At 40.4% G+C, this 23,935-nt stretch overlaps 2 protein-coding genes across 2 annotated transcripts in view; both read left to right on the top strand.

Moving 5' to 3' along the window:
- SELE (selectin E) overlaps window positions 1–8,412 on the top strand; it is a 10,215-nt gene extending 1,803 nt beyond the window's left edge. The window contains exons 4-14 of the mRNA XM_046684174.1: window positions 392–499; window positions 933–1,118; window positions 1,917–2,102; window positions 2,208–2,396; window positions 3,346–3,534; window positions 3,662–3,850; window positions 4,061–4,237; window positions 4,783–4,893; window positions 5,630–5,651; window positions 5,755–5,827; window positions 6,741–8,412. Of these exons, the coding sequence (XP_046540130.1) occupies window positions 392–499; window positions 933–1,118; window positions 1,917–2,102; window positions 2,208–2,396; window positions 3,346–3,534; window positions 3,662–3,850; window positions 4,061–4,237; window positions 4,783–4,893; window positions 5,630–5,651; window positions 5,755–5,812 (1,415 nt within the window). The 3' untranslated portion in view covers window positions 5,813–5,827; window positions 6,741–8,412. The remainder of the gene's footprint in view (window positions 1–391; window positions 500–932; window positions 1,119–1,916; window positions 2,103–2,207; window positions 2,397–3,345; window positions 3,535–3,661; window positions 3,851–4,060; window positions 4,238–4,782; window positions 4,894–5,629; window positions 5,652–5,754; window positions 5,828–6,740) is intronic.
- An 8,096-nt stretch (window positions 8,413–16,508) lies between these two features.
- SELL (selectin L) overlaps window positions 16,509–23,935 on the top strand; it is a 17,859-nt gene continuing 10,432 nt past the window's right edge. The window contains exons 1-4 of the mRNA XM_046680638.1: window positions 16,509–16,664; window positions 17,502–17,583; window positions 19,392–19,778; window positions 20,808–21,024. Coding sequence (XP_046536594.1) covers window positions 16,662–16,664; window positions 17,502–17,583; window positions 19,392–19,778; window positions 20,808–21,024 — 689 coding nt within the window. The 5' untranslated portion in view covers window positions 16,509–16,661. The remainder of the gene's footprint in view (window positions 16,665–17,501; window positions 17,584–19,391; window positions 19,779–20,807; window positions 21,025–23,935) is intronic.

Below are 23,935 nucleotides of genomic sequence, written 5' to 3'. Positions count from 1 at the left end.
TAGGCAAGAATGCATTTATATGTATATATGCATGCGTGCGTGCATACAGGTCTATAATATATAAAGTGTGTACAGACACATACAATACTTATTTTAGTTACTTGTTTTTATTTATGGTAGAGGAGATATCTTCAGAGTTTGTGATAAAGCGAATTTTCTATTCTTGGTGCCAGTGACAGCTATACCCCTGACATCCGTACATTAACATCAAGGTTTAAAATAGTTGAGCCTAAAACTCATCTTTGGCATTGTGTAAAGCACTTCAGTTAAAATCTCTGGCACTCCGTATCTTTGGTGATGTGTTTGTTGCACCTTGTTGACCCTAAATTCAAAGGAACTGCATTATAAGCACAATAACAATCCTCCTCCTCATGGATTGTATTTTCTGCAGCTGCCTGTACCCATACATCCTGCAGCGGCCACGGTGAATGTGTGGAGACCATCAACAACTACACTTGCCAGTGCCACCCTGGCTTTACTGGACTCAGGTGTGAGCAAGGTAAGTCTTGGTTTCGCCCACTCCTTCCCTTGAGATGCTGGCACCATCTTGTGTCCTAGCTGGCTTTGCAGTCAGGTCTTCATGTCTTCCCTTCCCTGGGGCATATGCTGTCGTATGGTTGGTGGTTAAGAGCTGAGGCTATGAAGTCAGACCTTCCTGGGTTCAAATCCCAGATTTACCACTTATTAGTTATGGCACCTGGAGAAGGTAGTTAAACTCTCTAAGTCCCAGCTTTCTCATTGCAAAATGGGGATAATCGTAGTACCAACTTCACAGGCTTGTGGTTAGGATTATATGAACAAATACAGGTATAATGTTTTCATGGTGCTTGGCTCATAGGAAACATTCAGGAGACAGTAGTTATGGTTTTCAGTGTTCTTCTCTCCTACACAAGGTGAGAGAGGTGCAGAACTGATCTGATTTGCCTTTTCAGTTGTGACCTGTCAAGCACAGGAAGCTCCTGAGCACGGACGCCTTGTTTGCACCCACCCTTTGGGGAACTTCAGCTACAATTCTTCCTGCTCGGTCAGCTGTGAAGAGGGCTACCTCCCAAGCAGAACAGAGGCCATGCAGTGCACTTCCTCCGGAGAGTGGAGCGCTCCTCCTCCAGCCTGCCATGGTAAATCTCTCTCAGAACGCACAGAACGTTCTCTAACTCATCTCTCATTGTCTTAGTTTTTATCCAACTTATAACATTTCAAAACTCCGGAGAAAACTCTTTTTGTGGTTGTTTTTAATTAAACTTGTTCTCTCAGCCAATATATATATATAGCCAATGTGGTACCTGCTTGGTTTGAGGAAGTTTTTATGCTATGTTTGAAATGGGTATTTCTGAGGCTCTGGTAATTTTTAAGGGAATGTATAAAACAGTGGCACCACGCTCTAGAAATCTTAATGACTTTCTCATCTTCTTTCCCTGTTTAACTTCTCTCGTACAATGGACTAATTGAAGACCATGATAATCAAGCAGTCTCAATATCTCTTTTTCTCTCTCAGTCTTCTTTTAGGACAGGCATAAGAAACTCTTTCCTCCAGGTCCTCCTCCTGGGCTCAAATAAATGAACGTCCTGCATATGTCACTGTTTCTATCACTACTACTCATAAATCCTGAGCTAGAAGGGCTTTTTCTTCACTTTTGTCCTATGTAAAATAGATCAGAGACCTGATGAGAGAGATGATAAAATAGATGAGAGGTCACTCAGCATAGTCAAAGTAAAAATCAATCAGAGAAGATGAAAACATGAATATAAAAAGCATAAAAGCTTTATTGTAGGTGTGCGTGTCCCCACGAATTAACATAGGGCTTTGGCATCTGCCCTTTGAAGGCAGCTCCCTCACTCTGCTATAAACTCCAGTTCAACAGGAAGTGAACATATCATTCTTCTGTGAAATTCATGATGCTCTTTCAAATCCCCAGTGGTTGAGTGTGATGCTTTGACGAATCCTGCCAATGGAGTTATGCAATGTTCCCAAAGCCCTGGAAGCTTCCCATGGAACACAACCTGCACATTTGACTGTCAGGAAGGGTTTGAACTAACGGGACCCCAGCACCTCCAGTGTACCTCATCTGGGAATTGGGACAACGAGAAGCCGACGTGTAAAGGTAGAGTTGCTCCCTGTCAAGAGTTACTGTAAACATTTTTTTCTCAACCTCTACTTGAAATGGGCAAGCCAGACCTGCTAATGTAAATGGGCATATGTGTTACAGCTGTGACGTGTGGTGCCATCGGCCATCCTCAGAATGGCTTTGTGAGCTGTAGCCACTCCTCTGCTGGAGAGTTCACCTTCAACTCATCTTGCAACTTCACCTGTGAGGAAGGCTTCGTGCTGCAGGGGCCAGCCCAGGTTGAATGCACTGCACAAGGGCAATGGACACAGCAGGTTCCAGTTTGTAAAGGTAAGCCTGGAAGTCTCTCCTTTACACCTTCCTTTTCTTAAAGAGCAGCAACCTTGAAACTTGGGCAGCTAAAATGCAACCAGATGCCTGCTTTAACTATGGCAATCACATTTGACGGGCAACATTTATCTTATATCTTTGAGACTCATATAGAGGAACCAATGCTTGTCCAGGGAAAGGATTGTATGTAGATGCTTTGCTGGTTTCTTAACTGTTGTGTGCTAAACTAACTTTATAGACATAGGCATGGAGCAGGCAGAAATCTTAATCTAAGGGTAAACCACATGAGAAAATTTTAAAAATAGTGTTTTGACGACACAATGATTCTAAAACTCTTGTCATACCTTTCTTCTGAAATTGCTCATAATTAGCAGCGATGAGAATGTTTCAAGTGTGGTGTCACATATAGAGAGATCCTAAGGCATACATAAGCACTAAAATTTAATTCACTTTAAAGCAAGAACAAGGATATTGAAAACAAGCAGTTTTCACCATCAGGTACCAGCATTCTCGTAGCTAAATACAGCACAGAACAATTTCCAGTGGCAAAGGCCACAAGACCAAAACCAAACTGCAAAGCAGACAAATTTTATGTGACTGCCTTCTTCCCTTCCTTTCTTTTTGGCATCACCCATAAGCATCCAGGACCCATAAGTTGCTCTCTGACTACATAAAATCTTTCTCTTAACTCTAATTTTTTTCGCATCTCAGAACAGTGCTGAGGAACCACCAGTCCTGTTAAAAGCTGTCCTTTAATTAGTGCCATTGTCAATGGGGGGATTGGAATTCAAAGAAAGCGCAGCCATTTTCCCAGTTGTCCAGGGAGGGATGAAGAGTCTTGAGCTCTCTGAGCACTGCTTAGTCAAAAATGAACTGGATTCACTCCTCAAATGCCAAGTGCTCTCCAATTCCACCACAATATTTTCTGACTATCATTTTGGTGTCTCAGCTTTACAGTGCAAAGCCCTGTCCAGACCAGAGAGAGGCTACATGAGTTGTCGTCCTAGCACTTCTGGAAGTTTCCAAAGTGGGTCCAGCTGTGAATTCTCCTGTGAGCAAGGATTTGTGTTGAAGGGATCCAAAAAGCTCCGGTGTGGCCCCACAGGGGAGTGGGACAGTGAGAAGCCCACATGTGAAGGTACAGTTTTTGTTTCTATTTTCTTTTAAGATAAAAACTGTTGAAGTGATAGGGACATGGTTACCTGGAGTAACCCATTGCTGCCTGACACAAATACACTTCTAACGTGTTTGCTCATGTCTTCCAGCTGTGAGATGTGATGCTGTCCGTCAGCCCCAGGGTGGTTTGGTGAGGTGTACCCATTCGGCTGCGGGAGAGTTCACCTACAAGTCCTCCTGTGCCTTCAGCTGTGAGGAAGGCTTTGAATTACGTGGGTCAGCTCAATTGGAGTGCACATCGCAGGGACAATGGACACAGGAGGTCCCGTCCTGCCAAGGTAGGACGGAATTCAGACTTTAAGGAGTATAGATCAAGTACCTCATACCTTGCTGAACATAGATGGCCTCAGAGGGCTTGATCCTAATTTCCTACATAGTGAAAACCAAGTAGTGCTTATAGGTTATGTGTATTGGTGGCTTTTCAGCCAGTTTTAGAAGTTTTCCAGTAGATTTTTCTTAACCTCTACCCATGTGCCTATCACTTGCAGTGGTACAATGTGCAAGCCTGGCAGTTCCCGGAAAGGTCAACATGAGCTGCAGTGGGGAGCCTGTGTTTGGTGCTGTGTGTACATTTGCATGTCCTGAAGGATGGATGCTCAATGGCTCTGCAGCTCTGACATGTGGAGCCACAGGACACTGGTCTGGGATGCTGCCTACCTGTGAAGGTGAAGCACTGATTGATGGTGGTTGCCTGGGGGACTAGAGAGAAGAGGGGGAATTATCTGGCTACAATAATGAACTATCCATTATGTCCAAACCAGAAAGGTCAGAAGGGTTACCCTGGTTAACAAACTAGTGAATATTTAATTTTATGAGAATAGAGAGAAAACAGAAGAGGTGACCTGTTGACGGCATGGGTAGAATTCTGACAACTGGGAAAAAGGAGAGCTAGAAGGAAAAGTAGAGGGAAAAGTAAAACGAGTGAGGGAAATTGAGAGAGAGAGCATGCAGTACTAACCAGGGCATAGTGTGGTCTGTGAAAGGGCTTGGCACGTTAGAGTTTGGTCTGGCAGTGGTGGGAGACAAGCTTTCAAAGGTGGTTTGGGGCAGATCTCAAAGGCCCTTAATACCATGCCTCTTCCTCACATATTGCACTAGACAGCTCTTCTGCTTCGTACATTGTAATCAATGTACAGAGAAAAGAGCAAATGGATAGAAAGACCTTAAGTTCAATTCCTTCTCATGACCGTCTTCTGCTCTGTTTCTTTAGCTACCGCCAAATCCAACATTCCCTTGACAGTTGGACTCTCTGCTGCTGGAACCTCCCTCTTGACATTAGCATCATTTCTCTTCTGGCTTCTGAAACGACTTCGGAGGAAAGGTGAGGGAGTTTACCAGTGTACCCCAAAAATGTTTTTGAAAAATCTTTTCTTCACATCGATGGGTCATCTTCTCTCTTGCGGATATTAAATAGTAATTAGAATCTAGTTACTAGACAAACACTAACAAACTGCAACATAATTAAGCAGAAGCCTTAGGGAAAGGGTTTACAGTAGAGCTCAAAGTGGAAAGAGTCTCAGGAAATATAAACATTGGTTGTGTTAATATTGTACAACTCCAGGGAATGCCATTCACATTGAATTCTAGGTTTCCCTTTGGAGTTGTGCAATGAGGCTGCCATGATTAGTGCTCCCAGGAAAATGGATAAAATGTATCCAAAAAACTTATTTGGAATACAGGCTTAAATTTGGGAGTATCTCATAGGGAAGATGCAAACACATCTAGCCACACTCATGGTTTGTTTGGCCTACAGAATATTTTAAAATTTTCGAATTGAGTTCTGACATTTACAAAATAGGAAATTTCACATAAAATCCAGATTTGGGACTTCTTGTGAAAAATCAGAAGACAAACCTGGCAAGCTGAGCCTATAGCTATTTGCTGGCATGGGAATCTGTGGTGCCCTTGCCTCCAAGCCCTGTCTGTGCTCCCATTATTTCTGGGGCCCTGAAGGCATTGAGTTTGCAACCACTAAGGGATAGAGTCATGTTGTCTCTGGATTTGATATGTCCTTAAAAGTCATTTAGTCCAAATTGATGGTTTTCTTTCTCTTGCAGCAAAGAAATTTGTTCCTGCCAGGTAAGTCGCATTCTTGTACAAAGCATGCCATTGCACATTCCACACAGTTTTCTCTTCATGTCGGAAAGCAGTGCTTGACTTAGTGCTCTCATGTGTTTCACAGCAGCTACCAAAGCCTTCAGTCTGATGGATCCTACCAAATGCCTTCTGAGTCAGCATAAGTCCCAAGGAATCAGGTAAGACTGCATCTGTGACAACTGCATCTGGTTTTGAGAGAAGATATCCTCTCTACATGCACGGTTGCTCCTGAACCCTCCAAACCTGCCCCTTTCTGGGGCCAGGGGAATCATTATCTTCACGGCATTTTATGGAAAGCTGTTTTCTTTCTTTGTAGAAGGAGAGGAAAAGAACAAAGCTCTGGGCTTTATTGAGCCATTTCGTTTATGAAAGTTAATAATAATAATGACAGCTAACACATGGCACTTGCTATGCTCTGGAACTGTTCTAAGCTAGGAATTCTGTGAGCTAGGGACTATTACCGTTTTTCTTATTACACACATGAAGAAAATGAGGCACAGAGAAGTTAAGTAAGTTGCCTAAAATCTCAAAGATAGTAAGTGGTGTAGCCAGGATTCAAACCCAAGCAGTCTGGTTCTAGAATCTGCATTCTTAACCACTCTGCTCTGCTTTGCAAGAATTTGAAAGGGTCAAGTCGCCTCTGAATAGATTTATTTTTAATTAATAGGCTTTATTTTTGTGCAGTTTTAGATTTACAGAAAAAGTGAGCAGAGAACACAGAGTTCCAACAAACTCCCGCCCTTCAATTTCCTCTATTATTCACATCTTGCATTAGTATGGTATTTTGTTACGATTGATGAGCTAATATTGATACATTGTTATTAACTAAAGCTCACAGTTTACTTTAGGGTTCCCTCTTGGTTATGCATATTCCGTGAGTTTTGACAAATGTGTAATGACATATGCACCACTACACAATTATGCAGAATACTTTCACTGCTCTAATAGGATTTTGATGCTCATATTTGGACTACCCAGTGAGAGTGTGTGTAGTGATCTGTGTTAGCAGGTGTATTTTGTTGCTCCAATTAGTAAGCAGACTCTGTCTCCTGATGGCGTGCATCCTTATAGTTGCAGGAACACAGTGCCTTCCGGGAACTAGAGCGATACCCTGAAGACAGCAGAGACGGGTCTCTGGCCCTTCTCACCTTCTGCACCCGCCACCCTCACAGCTGGAAAGGCGGCACCCATGAGGACTTCAACAGACCAAAATCCAGTGGGCAAGGCCAGCTTGCCACCAAAAAGACTCAGTTTTCTCTTTCATAGTCTCAGGATCTGGAAAGTGCTGGCCACTGGAGGGAAAGGATATTCTCTTCCAAGCAAAAGTGAAGAGACCAAGGCTCTGGAATCTCAGAATTCCTTTTCTAATTCTCCCTTGCTCACTGTGAAATCTCGGTGGAGAAACACAAGATGCTGTGGCATTGTTTCTTTCTTTTGTCCCTCACAGTGTTTCAACTGCTGATTACACTGTTGCTGTCATGGGGATGAATAATAACTGTCAAGAGTTTAGAGGAAACAAATTGGCCAAAGATATTCTATTACTGACTTGGAAAAAACACAATTTTTTCATACTTACAGGTGACTCATGAGAAAGGTTGTTAATGGTGCAAATCCTACTGAATACTCTGCGAGGATTGCTAAGCAGTCTTAATCACTTTTATCCCTGTGGGATTCAGTGCTTTTTAAAGTGTTCTTAGAGATTGTGTTCTTTTTACTTGCATTGAAAATAATATGAATTCTATAATTCTTAATTCAGTACAAGTGTGGTAAGGGCTTTAAAATATGTAAATGTTAGGACTATGTTAGGGTAAAAGTTCCTCATCCTAGATCTTTGTTTATTAACAAATTCTCAAGCTACATCTGTAGTAAATTTATTTCAAGAAAAGGCAAATACTGTTCCCTAGCAACGTACAATGTTAACCAGTGTAAAGTTCTAAATGTTTTATGGTCGATTTAAAAACATGAGTAGTATCAGGAGAGTAAAACCTGAATGGCACACACTTGCACACTGTCAGGGATTTTTTTCAGAAATAAGTGGTTTCCATGATGAAAAACTTCCATGAGGCCAAATGTTCTGATTTGATAAAAGCATAAGTGCAAACAAATGAGGGTACAATTTTGTGAATGTCTTTGTTGAAAAAAATGTAGATGTGCTTTGCCTTCCTACCAAGATTCTGTTAGGCGTGGTGTGTCAGTGTTTAATTCTTGTATATTACCTAAGATTTAAATCCATGATAGAAACTCACTGTGTAAAGGATTTTTCCAGAGGATTTTTAAAACGTGAAGCTGTCTAATAATTATTCCCTAATTACTTCATTCTGTTTGTTAGGGTGTTCTTGAAGAGAGGAATGCTCGTATGAGCAAGTATTCATATTTATTTATAAGGAAGTTTAAAATTCTTAGGAAATCTCTTGTTATCAGTTGGTCATTGGCAATGAGAAGTTCTTGATCAGGAATTGTCAAAGCTGCTTCAGCCTTGCAGGATGACGTGAGAATCAAATCTCTCCCACACTGCCATTAACTTAGCACGTGTTGAAAAAGCAAAGTTTCAGAGAAGTGCTGGCTACATATTGGCAAAGGCAAAGACAAAAATAAGCCGGGAGGTTTGATAAGGATCACAACAGCAGAGGTTTTTTTTTCTTCTTCTTCTAAGATTGGCGCCTGAGCTAACAAATGTTGCCAATTTTTTTTTCTCCCCAAATCCGCCCAGTATATAGTTGTATATTTTAGTTGTGGGTCCTCCTAGTTGTGGCATGTGGGACGCCACCTCAACATGGCCTGATGAGTGGTGCCATGTCTGCGCTCGGGATCTGAACCGGCAACCCTGGGCCGCCGAAGTGGAGCGTGTGAACTTAACCACTCAGCCACGGGGCCCACCCCAGAATGGCAGAGGTTTATAAGGGGCAAAAGAAATCTGGGAAATGAAGGAGATAAAAAACAAACAACTATTGCGATCAGGCTCCACATGGAACGAATTCTTATTTTCTCTGAAATTGTATAAATGTTGTAAATATTTATATATACTGTATTGGAAATAGCTGTGTGAAATATAAATGTGCTATGTGTTTGGGTTTTATAAAATATTTTAAATTATGATTTAAAATATTTTGTAGTTTTTTAAGTATGTATTTATTTAAGCTTATGTCATACTATCGTATTTGACATGGCACTGTGAGTTTGATAAATAAACATGTTTATATTTAGCTCTGTGTGTGGGCTCTTTCATAAAATTCTATTTAGATGTAACTCACATACCATAAAATTTAGCCTTTTTAAGTGTACAATCCAATAGTTTTTGTTATATTCACAAGATCATGCAACCATCACCACTATCTAACTAACTCCAGCACGTTTCTATCATCCCCAAAAAGAAGCCCAGTACCCATTAGTAGTCACTCTCCAACATCCCTCCCCCAGCCCCTGGTAACCATTAATCTACTTTTTGCATCTGTGGATTTTGCTATTCAGGACATTTCATATAAATAGAATCCCACAATACTTGCCCTTTTGTGTCTGGTTTCTCTCACTTAGCATAATGTTTTCAAGATTCATCCCGTTTGTAGCATGGATCACTACTTCGTTCTTATGGCTGAATAATACTCTATTGTATGGATATGCCACATTTTCTTCTTCCACTCATCAATTGATGGATATTCAGGTTGCTTCTACTTTTTGGCTGTTGTGAATAATGCTGCTATGAACGTTCATGTACAAGATTTTGAGTAGACTTATGGTTTCAGTTCTCTTGGGCGTACACCTAGAAGTGCAATTATTGGGTCATGTGAAAATGAAACTCCATGTTTCATGTTTTGAGGAACCGTCAACCGTTTTCCAAAAGGACTGCACCATTTTACAATCCAACAAGCAACACATGTGGATTCTAATTTCTCCACATTTTGTCCAATACTTGTCTATCCTTTTGATTATCACCATCCTAGTGGTGGGAAGTCTATACAGATAGGCTATTGCATCAATACTGTACAGTTAACTGAAAAAATGTTAATAATCTAAAAAAAAGTCATCAACATCAATGAAACAGAGTCCTTATCCTGGAGTCTTTGCCTCATGCCAGTCTCAATTCTACGTTGCTCAAGTTAACCAACTCACTTTCGTTTACTCTTCAGACTCAGTTACTCTTCAGACTTGGAGCCGGATTAGTTTTTTCCCCTATCCAAAATATGTGTCTTCTCTCTTCTGGAGTAGTGTCAATCCACAAGGCCTGGTGTGAACCAAGCTAAAAACCACCTCAAGAATCTCATTGTTATCAAAGAATCAGAATATCTGAAATTTCTAAGAAAACATGGTTTAATGTTTAACCAAAAATTAAAAATTAAAAAAGTTTGGTTACCCAGACTAAAAAGATTGTGGCTCTAACACTGTCATAGGCTGAAGTTAGTTTTACTTTGATTTTATACTTCATCTTAGCTCAAAGGTAATAATTAATAAAAAATTAAAGAAAAAAATGGAAAACAAAGATAGATTCTGTTAATTAGGGCTGTTTCCAGGTAGGACTGAAGTGGGCACACGCTTGAGACATCAGCTTGAAATGCAGAAAGAGTATGCACAGAGAGTTAGATTTCTCAGGTCTAAAAGGAGAGAATAAATGGAACAAATTAAATTTATTCAGAAGAAAGACAGATGCCAAGTCAAATGGACATTGGTAAGATGCCCAAGTCAATGGACACAGAAGTGAGAAGTGGAACCATTCTTGGTGTTAGTACCATAGGATTAGAAGAGAGCTTTTTACAGAAGAAAACAAAAATTTACCTAAACAGCAAGAGCTTCTGGTTCTGTTTCAGTTAGAAATAATAAGTATCAATTCCACCTCAAAATTTTGTCTACACTTTTCCAACATTCTAAGCCAAGACAAGTTAAAATATCTTTCTTTTCATATATGCATGTATATAGTCATTCTGCTGGTTTATAAAATCATTTTACTGCAAAGGGGTATGTAGTGGTAAGACAGTCCCCTGTCTTTGTCAAAAAAACAAAAACAAAAACAAAAAAAACCCAGAATAAAACCACAGTAGAGTTTTGGCTTTAAGAAGGAGGTTTTTTCTTCTCCCTGATCTGCCAATGGTATCAAATCCTATCAATAGTTCTTTTAATAACTCTCATCAGCTGTGTTCCATTCCCACTGACTAATGTCAGAACGGACCCCTGTCATTGCCTCTCCATTACATGATAAAATCCCCATAAACTCATTAGTTTCCAGGTTCTTAGGATGCTATTGGGATATGCTGTGATGTGGTTCTAAGTCATTGGCGTAGCCCACAAGCCATACAAAACCTAATCCTTGCTACCTCTGCCAACCTCATTTGACACCATGCCCCTTCAGGCAGTGCACTCCAGCCCCTGTGGAGAGCTGTTGCTGCCCACTTTGGTGCCTTTGAATGTGCTGGCTTCTTTTGCCTAGAGTTGCCTCCGCCACATGTAGGAGCCTCCCACTCTTTGCCTGCTTGCCTTCTACTCATCTTTCAGGTTCTTTGCTAATGGGGACAATGGATCCATTAGACTAAGTCACTTCTTTAATGCTCCCACAGCCCATACTTTTCTCCCTTCCTTTAATTGTAATTAAATAATTATTTATATACTTGTTTAGTATTTGTCTTCCCTACTAGTCTCTAAGTTCCTTAGGCACAGGGACAAATTACCTTGTTCATTGTTGTGTTGACACATAGTAGACGCTCAGGAAATATTTATTGAATGAATAAATCAACAAGTGAATGAACGAATGCAGATTTAGGCTCATCATAAGTAGCAGGACTGCTTTTCACAAATGGAATGAGTTGTCTCAGAAGGCAAAAGTTTAAAATCCAGTTAGGGAGACAAGATATGTTTGGGAACAGTGCAGAATATAGTGGAAACAAAGAAGGAGAAAGCTGGTGGTTAGAAATAAAGGAACAGTTATGGCCTGGAGGCTCAGTAAGGTAGGATCAACAAGTGTTGCAACAAGGTACTTGTGCAATAAACCTGCAGGAATAGGAGACTGTGACTAAAGAGTGGGATGCTTACCTGTGTGATTTTATCGTTGAGACAGTTTTGGGTGACATCAAGGTTGAGGCTGTGTCTAGGTTAGAAGGTAGCTTAGTGGAGGAGAATGTTATTGGAGAACTGAGAATCCAGGCTGTGGGATGGGTTGTGCACCTGGATGGTGGAGTCACATGGGATTACAGGAGGTGCTTAAAGGGAGAGGAAGACCAGGAGTGAGGTGCCAAAGTCATCAGCGCCTGAGGGGATGGTAGGTCACTGCAATGAAGACAGCGAGAAGATGGTATATCTCAGGGTCACGAGCTTCAAAGAAGTAGGGTTACTTTATATCTTCTTTTCAATTTCTCTACAAGAGGCTGGAAGAACAAAGGTCAGTAAGAGGAGCTCATCATAAAGGAGGCCACCACTCTGCCTTCTGACCCTGAGGTGTGTGGAGCGTAAGAGAATAAACACTGTCATCTTGAGCGATCTGCAGGGGAAGTGATGTTCTCAGGAGGCCAGGCTGCTGGTAAAGCAAGGAGGCAGAAGAAAGTTTTGGAGAGGAAACTGGAGCATATGAAGGGTTTGTTGATTGTGAAGCAGGAATTCCAGAGGATGGCAAGGAAGAGTTGGGAAAAAAGCAAGGTTGGGTCAGGAGACGGCAACTTGGGTGAACTGTCTAGGAGATGAAAGGTGATCAGAGGGGCTTATGCTCCAGGTGTAAGAAAAACAAGCAGTCACTGTGGATTTGGTCTTGATAGGGTCATGGAGGTGGATGGACATTTAGGTCTAACTCTGGCCTGGTTGTTGTGTGGGACTGTGCATTCCTTCCACTCACAATAAACTGCTGTTGGCAATTGCAGTGAATGCAGCCTTGCTTGGCAGGTGTGAACAAGTTAAACTTGTGGTCATGTGTGACGGGTTGTGGGCTGGGGAAGGGTTGGTCAGTGGTCCTTTTTATGGACTTAGGGCTGCTGCTGTCAATAACATTCAATGACCTTTCCCTCAACCATCTCATAGTGGGCAAATGGTCCTCCAGCATTGGTTCCAATCTCTCTGATTTTGTAATGGTTTTATAAAACTTGCCTATTAATCTAGTTCTACCCTTTGGAGACCACAGAATAGCCTAATGACCACTCTTCCCCTGACCACCCTTCAAGTGGCTGCTAACATGTCCCTGTGTCCTTTTCTATCCCAAATCTTCTCTTTAGGCTGAATGTACATTAATCTTTATTTTTTTTTAATTGAGGTGAAATTTACACAACACAAAAGCAACCATCTAAAAGTGTACAATTCAGTGGTATTTAGTGCACTCACAACGTTGCACAACCACCACCTCTATCTAGCTGAAAATATTTTCATCAGAAGAAAACCCTGTACTTACTAAGCAATTAGTTCCCATCCCCCCTCCCCACAGCACCTGGTGATCACCAGTTTGCTTTCTGTCTCTATCGATTTACCTTTTCTAGATATTTCATCTGAATGGAATCACAGAATATCTGACCTTTTGTGTCTGGCTTCTTTCTTTTAGCATAAGGTTCATCCATATTATAGCATGTAACAATCTTTCATTCCTTTTTATGGCTAAATCATATACCATAGTGTAGATGAATGTGCACTAAATTCACACCAAATTTTTCACTGTATTCTCGAGAAAAATGTTTGCAACAAACACAAGAGCTATCTCTACGATTCAAAAGTATCCATATGAAAAATGCTTTGATAAAAGCCAAAAATCATAGCATTGATGGACTCAGTGAGAGGAATTAAGCAAAGGGCTAAGTTGATGTGGTCCAATTAGATTCCAGAAATCTAATTTGATATAAGAGCAGAATTTAAAATGTATAGAAAAGTGAATAGATTGCATGGACATTTGACAATGTTCACTAAATATCCTTCTCCCAGCCCCCCAAACCCACTTTGCATGGGACCTGAGGTCCCTGTCACTCCTTCTCTCTGACAAGCGCTGAAGTGCTGGTATACTGTGTGGAGATGATGCAACCCTGGGGCGGGAACACAATTTTGGCTGGGTTCCAGAACACTTCAACTGGCTTCCTGGAGAAAATCCTGGATTTGTCTATAGTTTAAAGAAAAACAGAAATGTCCAGCCAAGTGATAGAATAACAAAGATATCCGGTAAAATAGTAAGACTGAAAAAACGAAAAAGGGAAAACCTTCTCTTAAAAAAAAATGACATTTCTAGTTTATGAGCAAAGAGAGGTTTGATTATTCGTTGATCCATCCATTTGTTTAACTGACATTTACTGAACGCTGGACCTTCTGCTTCTGAAAATGTAGAGGATTAATATCCCGAAATCCCTACCACTGTAATATTTTGAAATGCTAGGTGAATTACAATAGCTTGCTGTAAATGAATAGCTGAGCTTACAGAAAAGAATGGCGCTCTCAGAGGACAAAGCTGACTAGGGAGCAGGGGCCTGCTCGTGGAAGACTGTCACTCAACATGAGGACTTCAGATTTTACTCTGAGTGGGGTGAGAAGCCATTGGAGGGTTTTAAGCAGAGGAGTGACGTGGTCTGACTTGTGTCTTTTTGTGCTTGTTATCTTCTCTCCTCTTCCACCTTCACCTGCTACCATCCCTTCTCACTCTTCCCTGCTCATCCCAGGAGGCTGACTCCTGCAGGCTGCACCACCCAGTCATTGGTGTGCTGGTTTCCCATCAGTTTGATTAACAAGGGGCCCCTAAAGGAAATCAGAGAGTTAGAAGAGAGAGCCTTCAGAGCGTTTCTTGCCCACTCTTTCCCTGCTTTAGTGCTATTTCTGGAAGCAGCTGCACCTCTCCTCTACCACAGTTCCTAATGGGTGACTTCTCCCCTAGAGTCACAGTTCACATTGGGTTCTCACTATCTCCTCCCCTTGAATCTTCAGTCCTGAGGATGCAACTGCTTCCTGCCATTGCCAGTCGCTGGATTCCTCCTTTTCTCTTGTTTGTTCTCTTAACTTTGTTGTTAATCTGTTGTAAGTGGCCCCTCCATTAAAGGCTCTGCAGTGAGTGAAGAATTCACCCATCTGGAGTAAATTCTGTTTCTAGCTGGGCCCCTGAATGACACGCATTTTAACAGAATCACTTAAGTTGTTTTGTTGAAAATAGGCCTTAAGAGGAAAAAGGAAGAGACGTGGAGTCCAGACAGGAGGCCTTTGCAATCAAATAGGTGAGAGACAGTGGTAGTTTGGGTGCATAATAGAATGGAAGTGATAGGATGCTGAAAATACTTTGATGGTAAAGCCAACAAAATTTCCTGTTATATTGGATATGAGTTGTGAGAGGAAGAGAGGAGTCTTTGTCTTAAGTAACTGGAGGATGGAGTTATAATTTCCTGAAATGGGAAAGGCTATGGGAAGAGTTCTCCAGGTTTGGAGGAGAACTTCAGAAGTTCAATTTGGTACATGTAAAATTTGAGAGGCTTATTAAACAACTAGATGGAGATATCAGGTAGGCATTTGGCTGGGAAGAGGGCACATTCCCAGGGCAGGGGAATGGTCCTGGCTGAAAATATAAATTTGGGGGTCACCAGCATTTAGATGGTAATCAAAATTAAGAGACTGGATTGGGTCATCAAGTCAGTGAAGGCGGATAAGAAGAGAAAAGCAGTGAGCACTGAAGCACTCCATGGGTTTGGTGGTTGGAGAGATGAGAGAGAATCAACACGAGAAACGGAGAAGGAATAGTCAGGGAAGCAGGAGGAAAACCAGCAGCTGATTGGTCAAACAAGAGGAGGACAGAGGATTGGTTATTGACTTTAGCGAAGTGGAGGACTTTGGTGAGAGCAATCTCAGGGAATGGCTGTGGTTGAAAGCCTGATTAGACATGAGTCAAGAGAGAACTGAAGGAGAGGACTTAGAAATACAAGTCTAGACACTTCTTTGGGGTATAGTAGGAGCACTGGCACTTCATGGGTATCTTTGGCTCCAGGTTTGTTCCCACTTCAACATGTCTTCCAAGCTCCTTCCAGAAGACGTGCAGCTTAATAATCAAGAGCACTGGCTTCAGAACTGACTCGCCTAGGTTCAAAACCGTAAATGTGTTTCTTACTAGCTTTGTCACTAACACAACTTTCTTAATCTTTCCAAGACTTTTTAAAATGGGGATATTGATAGTACCTATTGGGGAGTAGTAGTATTTAATCTTTATAAAGATTAAATAAGGTAATAAATATGGAGTGTTGAACTCTATAGCTATTGTTGTTATTATAAACTTTTTAAAAATGCAAATCTGATTGTGTCAGTGACTTCCCCTTTCCACTGCCCTCCATGATACAGGTCCTAATTTCATAAGCAGTCTGTCTCCTTCACATTTCACACTCCAGAAAAATAAAGGTATTAGTAGTTCCCCCCAACCCCCTAGGGCAAAAAGCTAGAGCCCCTCTGCTCTCTCAGGGCTTTACTTTAGGAGGTGCCATTGACAAGGACCTCCACTAGAGGGGGAGCAAGGAAGGAGGGAGGGGAGGAACTGAAATAATCAAGTCTGTCCAGCTCTACGTAGGTTTAACAGACATTGTAAATTTGTCCGAAATACTGTTTTGATTGCCTGATGTTTGCAATTATCAGGGGTCATCTACCATAAATAGCCAACAGTCAGCCTAGTGTTTGTAAAAAAGAAAGGAGAGAGAGAAACAGAGAAGGAGAAAGAGAGGAAGAGGAGGAGGACAAAAGGATAGGAGAATGGAAGGAAGGATAGAAAGAGGAAAGGAGGTAAGGGGAGACGGAAGAGAGAATCGAGCAACAATACTCTTGGTCAGCGCTCTTTTCTCAGGGGAAGTGGCAGAAACCAGACTAGGAGAGGGGTGTGGAAAGAGGAGCTAGCAGAGGAGGGTAAGGGGAGGGAGAAGGAAGGAGGAGGATGTGAGACTGGGTTAGAGAAATGAAAGAAGCAAGCCTTTGACACCCCGCTCAGTCTCCCTGCAGCGCAGCGGTCTAGGCTTGGACAAGGACCTGGAGAGCCCTGGGGCTGAGCTGAGAGGCTGAAGCTACCGAAGAACAAGAGAAGGACCTGGCAGAGCCATGGTGAGCTTTTCAGCCTAAAAGATTTCCAGATGCTCAGATAGAACCTCTTCTTGGGATTGCAGAGGCAGGTGGCAAAGGACAAGAAGCAACGCATTTTATTTTTGGTTTTAAAAAAGGCAAAAACTAAAAATGCGGAGTCTAAAAAAGTGTTCTTAGAATTTCTCCTCTCAGATGTGCTGTTTTCTTCTCCTTGACTTGCCTCAAGTGAGATTCTTGAAGAAGAATTGGTGCCTGTTGAAATTAGTGCTTTTGCAACGAAACACTTGGGGTTACATGAGAAGTGAGAACACTTCAGAAAATGTGATTTTAAGGTGTGCAGAAAATTTGCGGTCTTCTCATTTGATCAAAATATATTTCTTTTCAGTTGGAAAAAATGAACTGGTTTTCTTTACTGGTGTCTGTTTGGCTATCTAATTCTTTCAGGTATTGGAAGCATTGACCCATTATAATCAAGTGTGAGATCTTAATATTAGATCTGGACATCAACAGTTTACTAAGTACCAAAGAACACCATAAAGTAATACGTACTAAATATCAAATAGTTTCATCTAACAGCTCAGCGGGAAATTAGGTACAAAAATTTACTGAAATTAGAGCAGTAATGATCAGCAACTTGAGGCTAAGAGATGAAAAAAGAAAAGAAGTATGCATCAATTTTGAGGGAAATTTAATGCTACTCTTTCACCTGTGTCTGAGAAATGTATTACCTTGGACAGGGTTAGTAAGCATATGTATTTTGTTTTGAACTTTAAGAAAGTTGTAGGTGCCTTCCCAAGGTGCTGTAAACTTGTGATTTAAGAGTATGAATCTAAGCATAACTTTATATTTTATTTTCAGATATTTCCCTGGAAATGTCAGAGAGCTCAGAGGGGCTTATGGAATGTCTTCAAGTTATGGGTCTGGACAGTGCTCTGTTGTGGTACGTTATGGTGTTTGTATATTGCTAAGCCTTTTTTACTTACGGTCATTTTTCTTAAATATCCACTGGGCGTACACAGTCGCAGGGAAAATTATTAAGCAGACAGCTATTAATTTGACTCTTTCTGTGAACATCTGTTTTCTTCCTCTCACCATTAGCAGTTGCCCAGAAACCTCCTCAACTTGCCACACCCTTTGCTGGACAGTCCAAATCCTGACAATCCCACAGAGATCTTACTTATGAAGGAATAAGGTCAACCAAGAAACATCTAATAGGAACCTTACAATCTTTACCACATATTTAGCACTGCACTTTCTACTTTTATCAATAGTTTAGTGCACAACAATGCCATTGCTACAATTAAGGTGTGAGCTCTTTAAGGGCAGCCCCTTTATGTATTTCTTTTGATCCTTCTCCCATGGATGTGACAAGTTTTATGTCTGATTCTTGAAAATTCTCCGGCAATTATTTTGAACTTTCCCTTTTCCTAAGTAAGGTAATGTTTTCCAACTCCCTAGCTTGGATTTTCAGTTCTGGTCAAGCAAACATGCTTTCCTCTGCCCCTCACGCATTCTTTATACCACGTCTGCCTCGTGCCACCTGGAAACCCAGTGCTCTTTTTATTCAACAAGTGTTTTCTGAGCCTCTGCAATGTGCCAATCACTGAAGAAACAGCAGTGAACTAAACAGTTTCTTCCCTCTCAGAACTTACATCCTAGTGGAACGCTCCTTTAACACTCTGTTCCAACTGTTTATTTTACAACATTCTTTACTCATTAATCATATCTGTTTCCCAGTTCTCTGTCCATTTCTGATATTTTTAATTTGATAAAAATTAATTATGTTTTCTTTGCATCTGTTATTCCTTGTTCAGAGTCCTTAGGAGACTGTGAAAATTGGATCTATGTTTTCTTTGGTATTTCTCCATGGTATTCGCCATACACAGGGAAAACTCAATAAATGTTGATGGCTGTGAAAATTTGTACCTTGTGGTGTAATATTGTTTCACACAGGTCATACCATTCTTAGAATGGCATATATTCTTATGGGGTCATTGTGTAATTATGTTTTTATTTCAGTTTCTCCGAAGCCCTCGTATTTGAAGCACTCATTTGATGATTAAACACCGTCCGTTGAGTATCTTTGTGTACAGACCACGACCCAAATCAATTTCATAATCCTACATTTCTTGGTTTTGTAAATTATTATTTTTTTTTATTATGTAGCTAGATATATAAGGCTTGGGCTGTATAGTGAGGCTTTCCTGGAAGCAGCTCTTCCAAGGGGAAATGGTATCTTTTTGATATGAAAGAGATTACTCAAAAGGTATGTTGTTATTCCTGTCCTTATTTTACTTCTCACTTAGAAACATAAATGTTGGCCATTAGGAAATCATCCCAGGTTAAAAAAGTGGACAGTAAATTTTAGAGTTATATGATACTGTACTTAAACTAGTTTTAAATGATGGACAGCCACTAAGAAAAAGAAATACGAATTTCTAAAATATGTTGGTTAAAGTTCCGTCGAAAGAATTTTGAGAAAAAAATATTTTGTGAAAGTAAATCCGGACAGCCACAAAATTTGTCTAAAATAGAGCTATGAGCAAAAGTATTCTATAATATGGTGAAAAATTATTAGGACCAGAAGGTCTGGGTTCTACTTCCAATCTGCAAATGACTCATGCTGTGACCCCAAGCAGCTCACACTCATCTTCCTCATCTCTGAGGGTCAGGCCCAGCCTGGATTACTTCTAGGTTCTTATCAGCTGTTAACTGTAAGTCTGTATAATTCATGCTGATGTCTTTCAGATTTCTTCACACACCATGGAACCAATTGCTGGACTTACCATTATTCTGAAAAACCCATGAATTGGTCAGGAGCTAGAAAGTTCTGCCAAGAAAATTACACAGATTTAGTTGCCATACAAAACAAGGGGGAAATTGAGTACCTGAATGAGGTGCTTCCTTTCAATCGTAATTATTACTGGATAGGAATCCGGAAGGTAGGAACAACATGGACGTGGGTGGGAACCAACAAGCCTCTCACTGAAGAAGCAGAGAACTGGGGAGATGGGGAGCCCAACAACAAGAAGAGTAAAGAGGACTGCGTGGAGATCTACATCAAGAGGTTCAGAGACGCAGGGAAATGGAATGATGACGCCTGCCACAAAAAAAAGACAGCCCTCTGTTACACAGGTAGGGAGTGACCAGACTGCCACACTGCTCAGGGCCAAAGTGAAGACAATAACTGGATGAACCACATGGAAATGCTGGAGGAAAACAGCAGTTGCTAGCACATTCTAAAATATGTCCAATTCTCTGCATAAGCTTGAATCTTGTCACTTCTGAGCATTTTTAGTGTGTGTGGCTGGTCCTTACGTATGAAAACTATACCCCTAAATCAATTTCCATGTGGGAAGTAAGGAGGGAGAATTAGACAACTAGCATCCCTGATAATCACGCAGGGATGCGGAAGCAGAGTGATGGGCCCGGTCAAGGGCTTAGGCTCCATCACCTCAGTTTCCTCGTTGTACACTGGGAGCTTGATGCTACATGTTTCCTTCTTGTCCTCATCTTACGTAATTCCATATAATGAAACATTATGGTGTGTCATTATCTGTGGCATATAAAAATTTCCATAAAGACTATTACAACAGTTCCAAAGTAGTCAACATTTTTCCAAGTCATTTTTTAACAGTGAAACATAGTTAATTTGATCTTTTGTAAGCTGGACTCTTTACTAATTTAGCAGGTTTGGACTTTTTAAATCTTTCTATAGTATTTTCTATAAAGGAAGAGATTGCCAAGAACACTGCAGAAATAACTGGGGTCTGGTCATCATTTAATGTACTTATTACATTAAAAACAAAGTAATTTCAAGAGTTTCAATGTATGTCACCAAATTTCCCCAAAATTTTACAGAGTATTAGCATTGGTGAATTCATTCTAAAAACAAATGTCTGTGGCTATATGGCCAAATGTCTATGCCTATATGGCCAAATGTCTATGGCTATATGGCCAAATGACTATGGCTATATGGCCAGTATATTACACAAATAAAAATTTCAGCATATGATTTTTGTGCAAAAAATGCTGTGGGGTACAAATAAACCTTCCCTTTTTATTAAAATAATCTCAGCTAAAAATTTACCTGTGTCTAAAGAAATGACTATGAGTAATAAAAAGTAATTACATTAAAATAATTTATTTCTGACCCCCTTAAAGCTTCTTGTAAGCCTTGGTCATGCAGCGGCCATGGAGAATGTGTGGAAACCATCAATAATAACACCTGCACCTGTGATGTGGGGTACTATGGGCCGCAGTGTCAGTTCGGTAAGCCCCTTTCCTTTCCTTGTTTCTTCCTGTGTAAAGTTATAGGGGTTATTGTAGTTATGGAGGTTGGTTGGGACAAAATGATACTAGCCATTCTGAGAAATGAGAAGTTTTGATCAGAAGGCTATGCTTGCGCAATGTTGTTACCTTTCCGTAAAGATTTCATAAGTCAGCATGAAGTTTCAGTTCACTTCTAGACATGTCTTATCGAGTGCCACAAAGAAGACAGCACTGTGATAAAAGCTGAAAGGATTACAATAATGAACCAGGCATGGTGGGTTCCCACTCTTAAGAAACTCATAAACTAGTGAACTTGCTGGATTCGTTAGAACTCTAAAGTCTGGAAAAACCTATACCATTTATTGTTAAGGAGTGAGTTATCCAGAAGATAAACTTGCTTTTTATGTAATCCTCAAAGTCATGACAGGGCAAAGCCAAAAAGAAAAGTTCACATAATTTTATGCAGTATATGTCAGAGATATACAATAATAAATAGGACACATTTATTTGGGCTGAGTATTTCAGGGGATGCAAAGACAAATCCAGTATAGTTTTTTTCCCTTAAAAGATTTACAACAAACTAGTGGAAATTATATATTCTCATAATTTAATGGATAGAAAGTAAAGTATGCTGGGGTGAGCTTGTGGCGACGGAAATTGCCTAATGAAGGAATCTGGCCTTTATTTGACAATGGGAAGCCACATAGTAGCTAAACACTTGTATTTAGGGCATTTATCCTAGAAGCAGTGCATACGATGGAGAGCAAAAAGAGAAGATGGAGAGAATCATTAGGAGTCTATTGAAATCATTCAGAGTCATGGTGGTACGAACAGAAAGGAAAGAATACATAGATTCAAAGATAAGGAGTCTTTGATCCAGTCAACTCACTATTGAAAGAAACATCAAATCCTTTGATTGATATTGTCTGAGTTTCAAAACTATGTTTGCAGTATCTGATGCATAAAATAGAACATTTTAAGGAAAAAACCCACCAATGTTTGCAATGAATGGATAAAGAATTACAACCAAAATAAATTTAAATGTCAACCAGCTGGAATAGATCAAACTCATTTCACTCGATTACTGACCGTGACTCCTTCCCAATACTTTACCCTCACTCCATTCCTAAAGTTTATTTTCTAAATTCTGATATCCTTGGCATGCTCATTTCACTCCTTGTGAACATTTCACTCTTTTTGTCTTGGCTTCCATCTTAACACTCTTTCCTGCTATTCTTTTTCCTGTGATCAATTCTCCTCTGGTTTCCTCATAGGCACTTATCCAAGCCCAGAAACTATTGTCAGTTCTCACCTTCTACCTTCCGTTCATTGCTCTTTGGACTCTACACGGCCCCTCTGATCAAATGTACAAATTTTGTGGATTCATAAACCTATGTGAGCTTTGGACTGACAAATCTGCTTCCAACCCTGTACTCCAAATATGCCAAGCATATCCTTTGGGATGCCCAAAAGACTGTAAAATCAGTTGTCCCCAGCCCACTTTCCTCTTTTATTCCTTATTTCAGTATGTTGTACCACCACTTATATGGGTACTCTGGTATGAAACTCTCTCATCTCCCCTTGCATTTATGCAAAGTAACACACTACTCATGTTTGTAACTTACTATTTCCCCAATTTGTCTCCTACTTGTCAACATTGTCCTCATTATCTTCCTCCCAGATTATTGCCGTAGTTTCTTAGCTGAGCTTCACGACTTTAAATTAGCTCCCTGAAATATGTTATTCGTACCACAGGTCTGCTCATCAATTAAAAACTATTAAAAAAATCACATCCTTTATTTCTACCTATCATTTGTCCTATAGGATAAAACTGTCCAAGTCCTAGAGTAATGCTTGATATATAGTTGGCACTCATTAAATCAATGAAAAAAGATAAGAGCATTTTGTCTTAGCTCCTATCTTTCTCCCTAATCTCATCTCACATCATCCCCTGACTCTTCTTTCCTTCTAGTAACATAAAAATGCTTGGAGTTGTCCACTTACCGTCTGTGCTTTGTATCTCATTGGCTTGCTCATGGCATCCTCTCTCAGTTTGCACATGGCTATCACATCTGTTCATTTTTAAGACATAGTTCAGGGACTATTACTTTCAGGAGGCTTTCTTTGGACCCCAAGACAGGCTAAGTGTCCCTATTCTTTGTTTCAGTAGCTCCACATATTTTTTTCTTATTTATTCCACATTCTTTGAACTTGTCTACTTACTTGTCTGTATCTTCCGGTAGACTGACAGCAAGTTGAGATCAGTAAGTATCTTATTTATTATTGCATCTGTAAGATTGAGACCATGCTTGGAATATACTAGGTACTTGCTTGTGGGTATGAATTGAATTAGACAAAATAATTTACTGTAATTTGGACTTATATTCTATATGGAGAATATGAAAATTCTTAAACTTCCTTGAGTCCATTCTTCAATGAATTCAAAGAGCAGGTGACAAGAATGACTCAAATTTGATAAGGAATAAGACATGAGAGGTGCAATACGTGCTCAAATGGCATGGCAAGGGCTAAAATGTGAAGATGGAGTTCCAAGTTTCAGGTACATCTACTACACCACCAATTAGAGGAAGGAAATAGATACAGTTTTTGGAGAGGGTTGCCAAATCATAAGAACTAAAGTTCTGGAACTGAGCCAGACAGTGTGAAGACAGAATTGAGGGCAATATGCTTCCCAAGCTTTTATCTTCTCTTCTGGTAAAGAAGACTAATTATGGACACCCACTCTTTCTCCGATCTCCTACTTCCAACACTTTAGTATGCTCAGCTGTTCTGATGTGACAGTTATTTCTAAACTGAGCAGGTCATTCCCACTTAACCTAGCCAGATGTAAAAATTCTCTCCCAAGATAACACTAAAGATAAGAAGAAGACTAGCTGATGTTTAATTAAGACTTCCTATGAGCCAGGCTATGTTCTAAGTCCTTGACTTGCATTAAATCATTCAATTCCCACACCAACTGTAGGAAGTCAATGCAATTATCATTTTTCCTCTTTTAGAGA

The sequence above is a fragment of the Equus quagga genome, chromosome 13 (genome assembly GCF_021613505.1).
Source record: "Equus quagga isolate Etosha38 chromosome 13, UCLA_HA_Equagga_1.0, whole genome shotgun sequence".
NCBI lineage: Eukaryota > Metazoa > Chordata > Mammalia > Perissodactyla > Equidae > Equus > Equus quagga.
The sequence above is the reverse complement of the archived record's forward strand: the minus strand, read 5'-3'. Positions and strand labels throughout refer to the sequence as shown.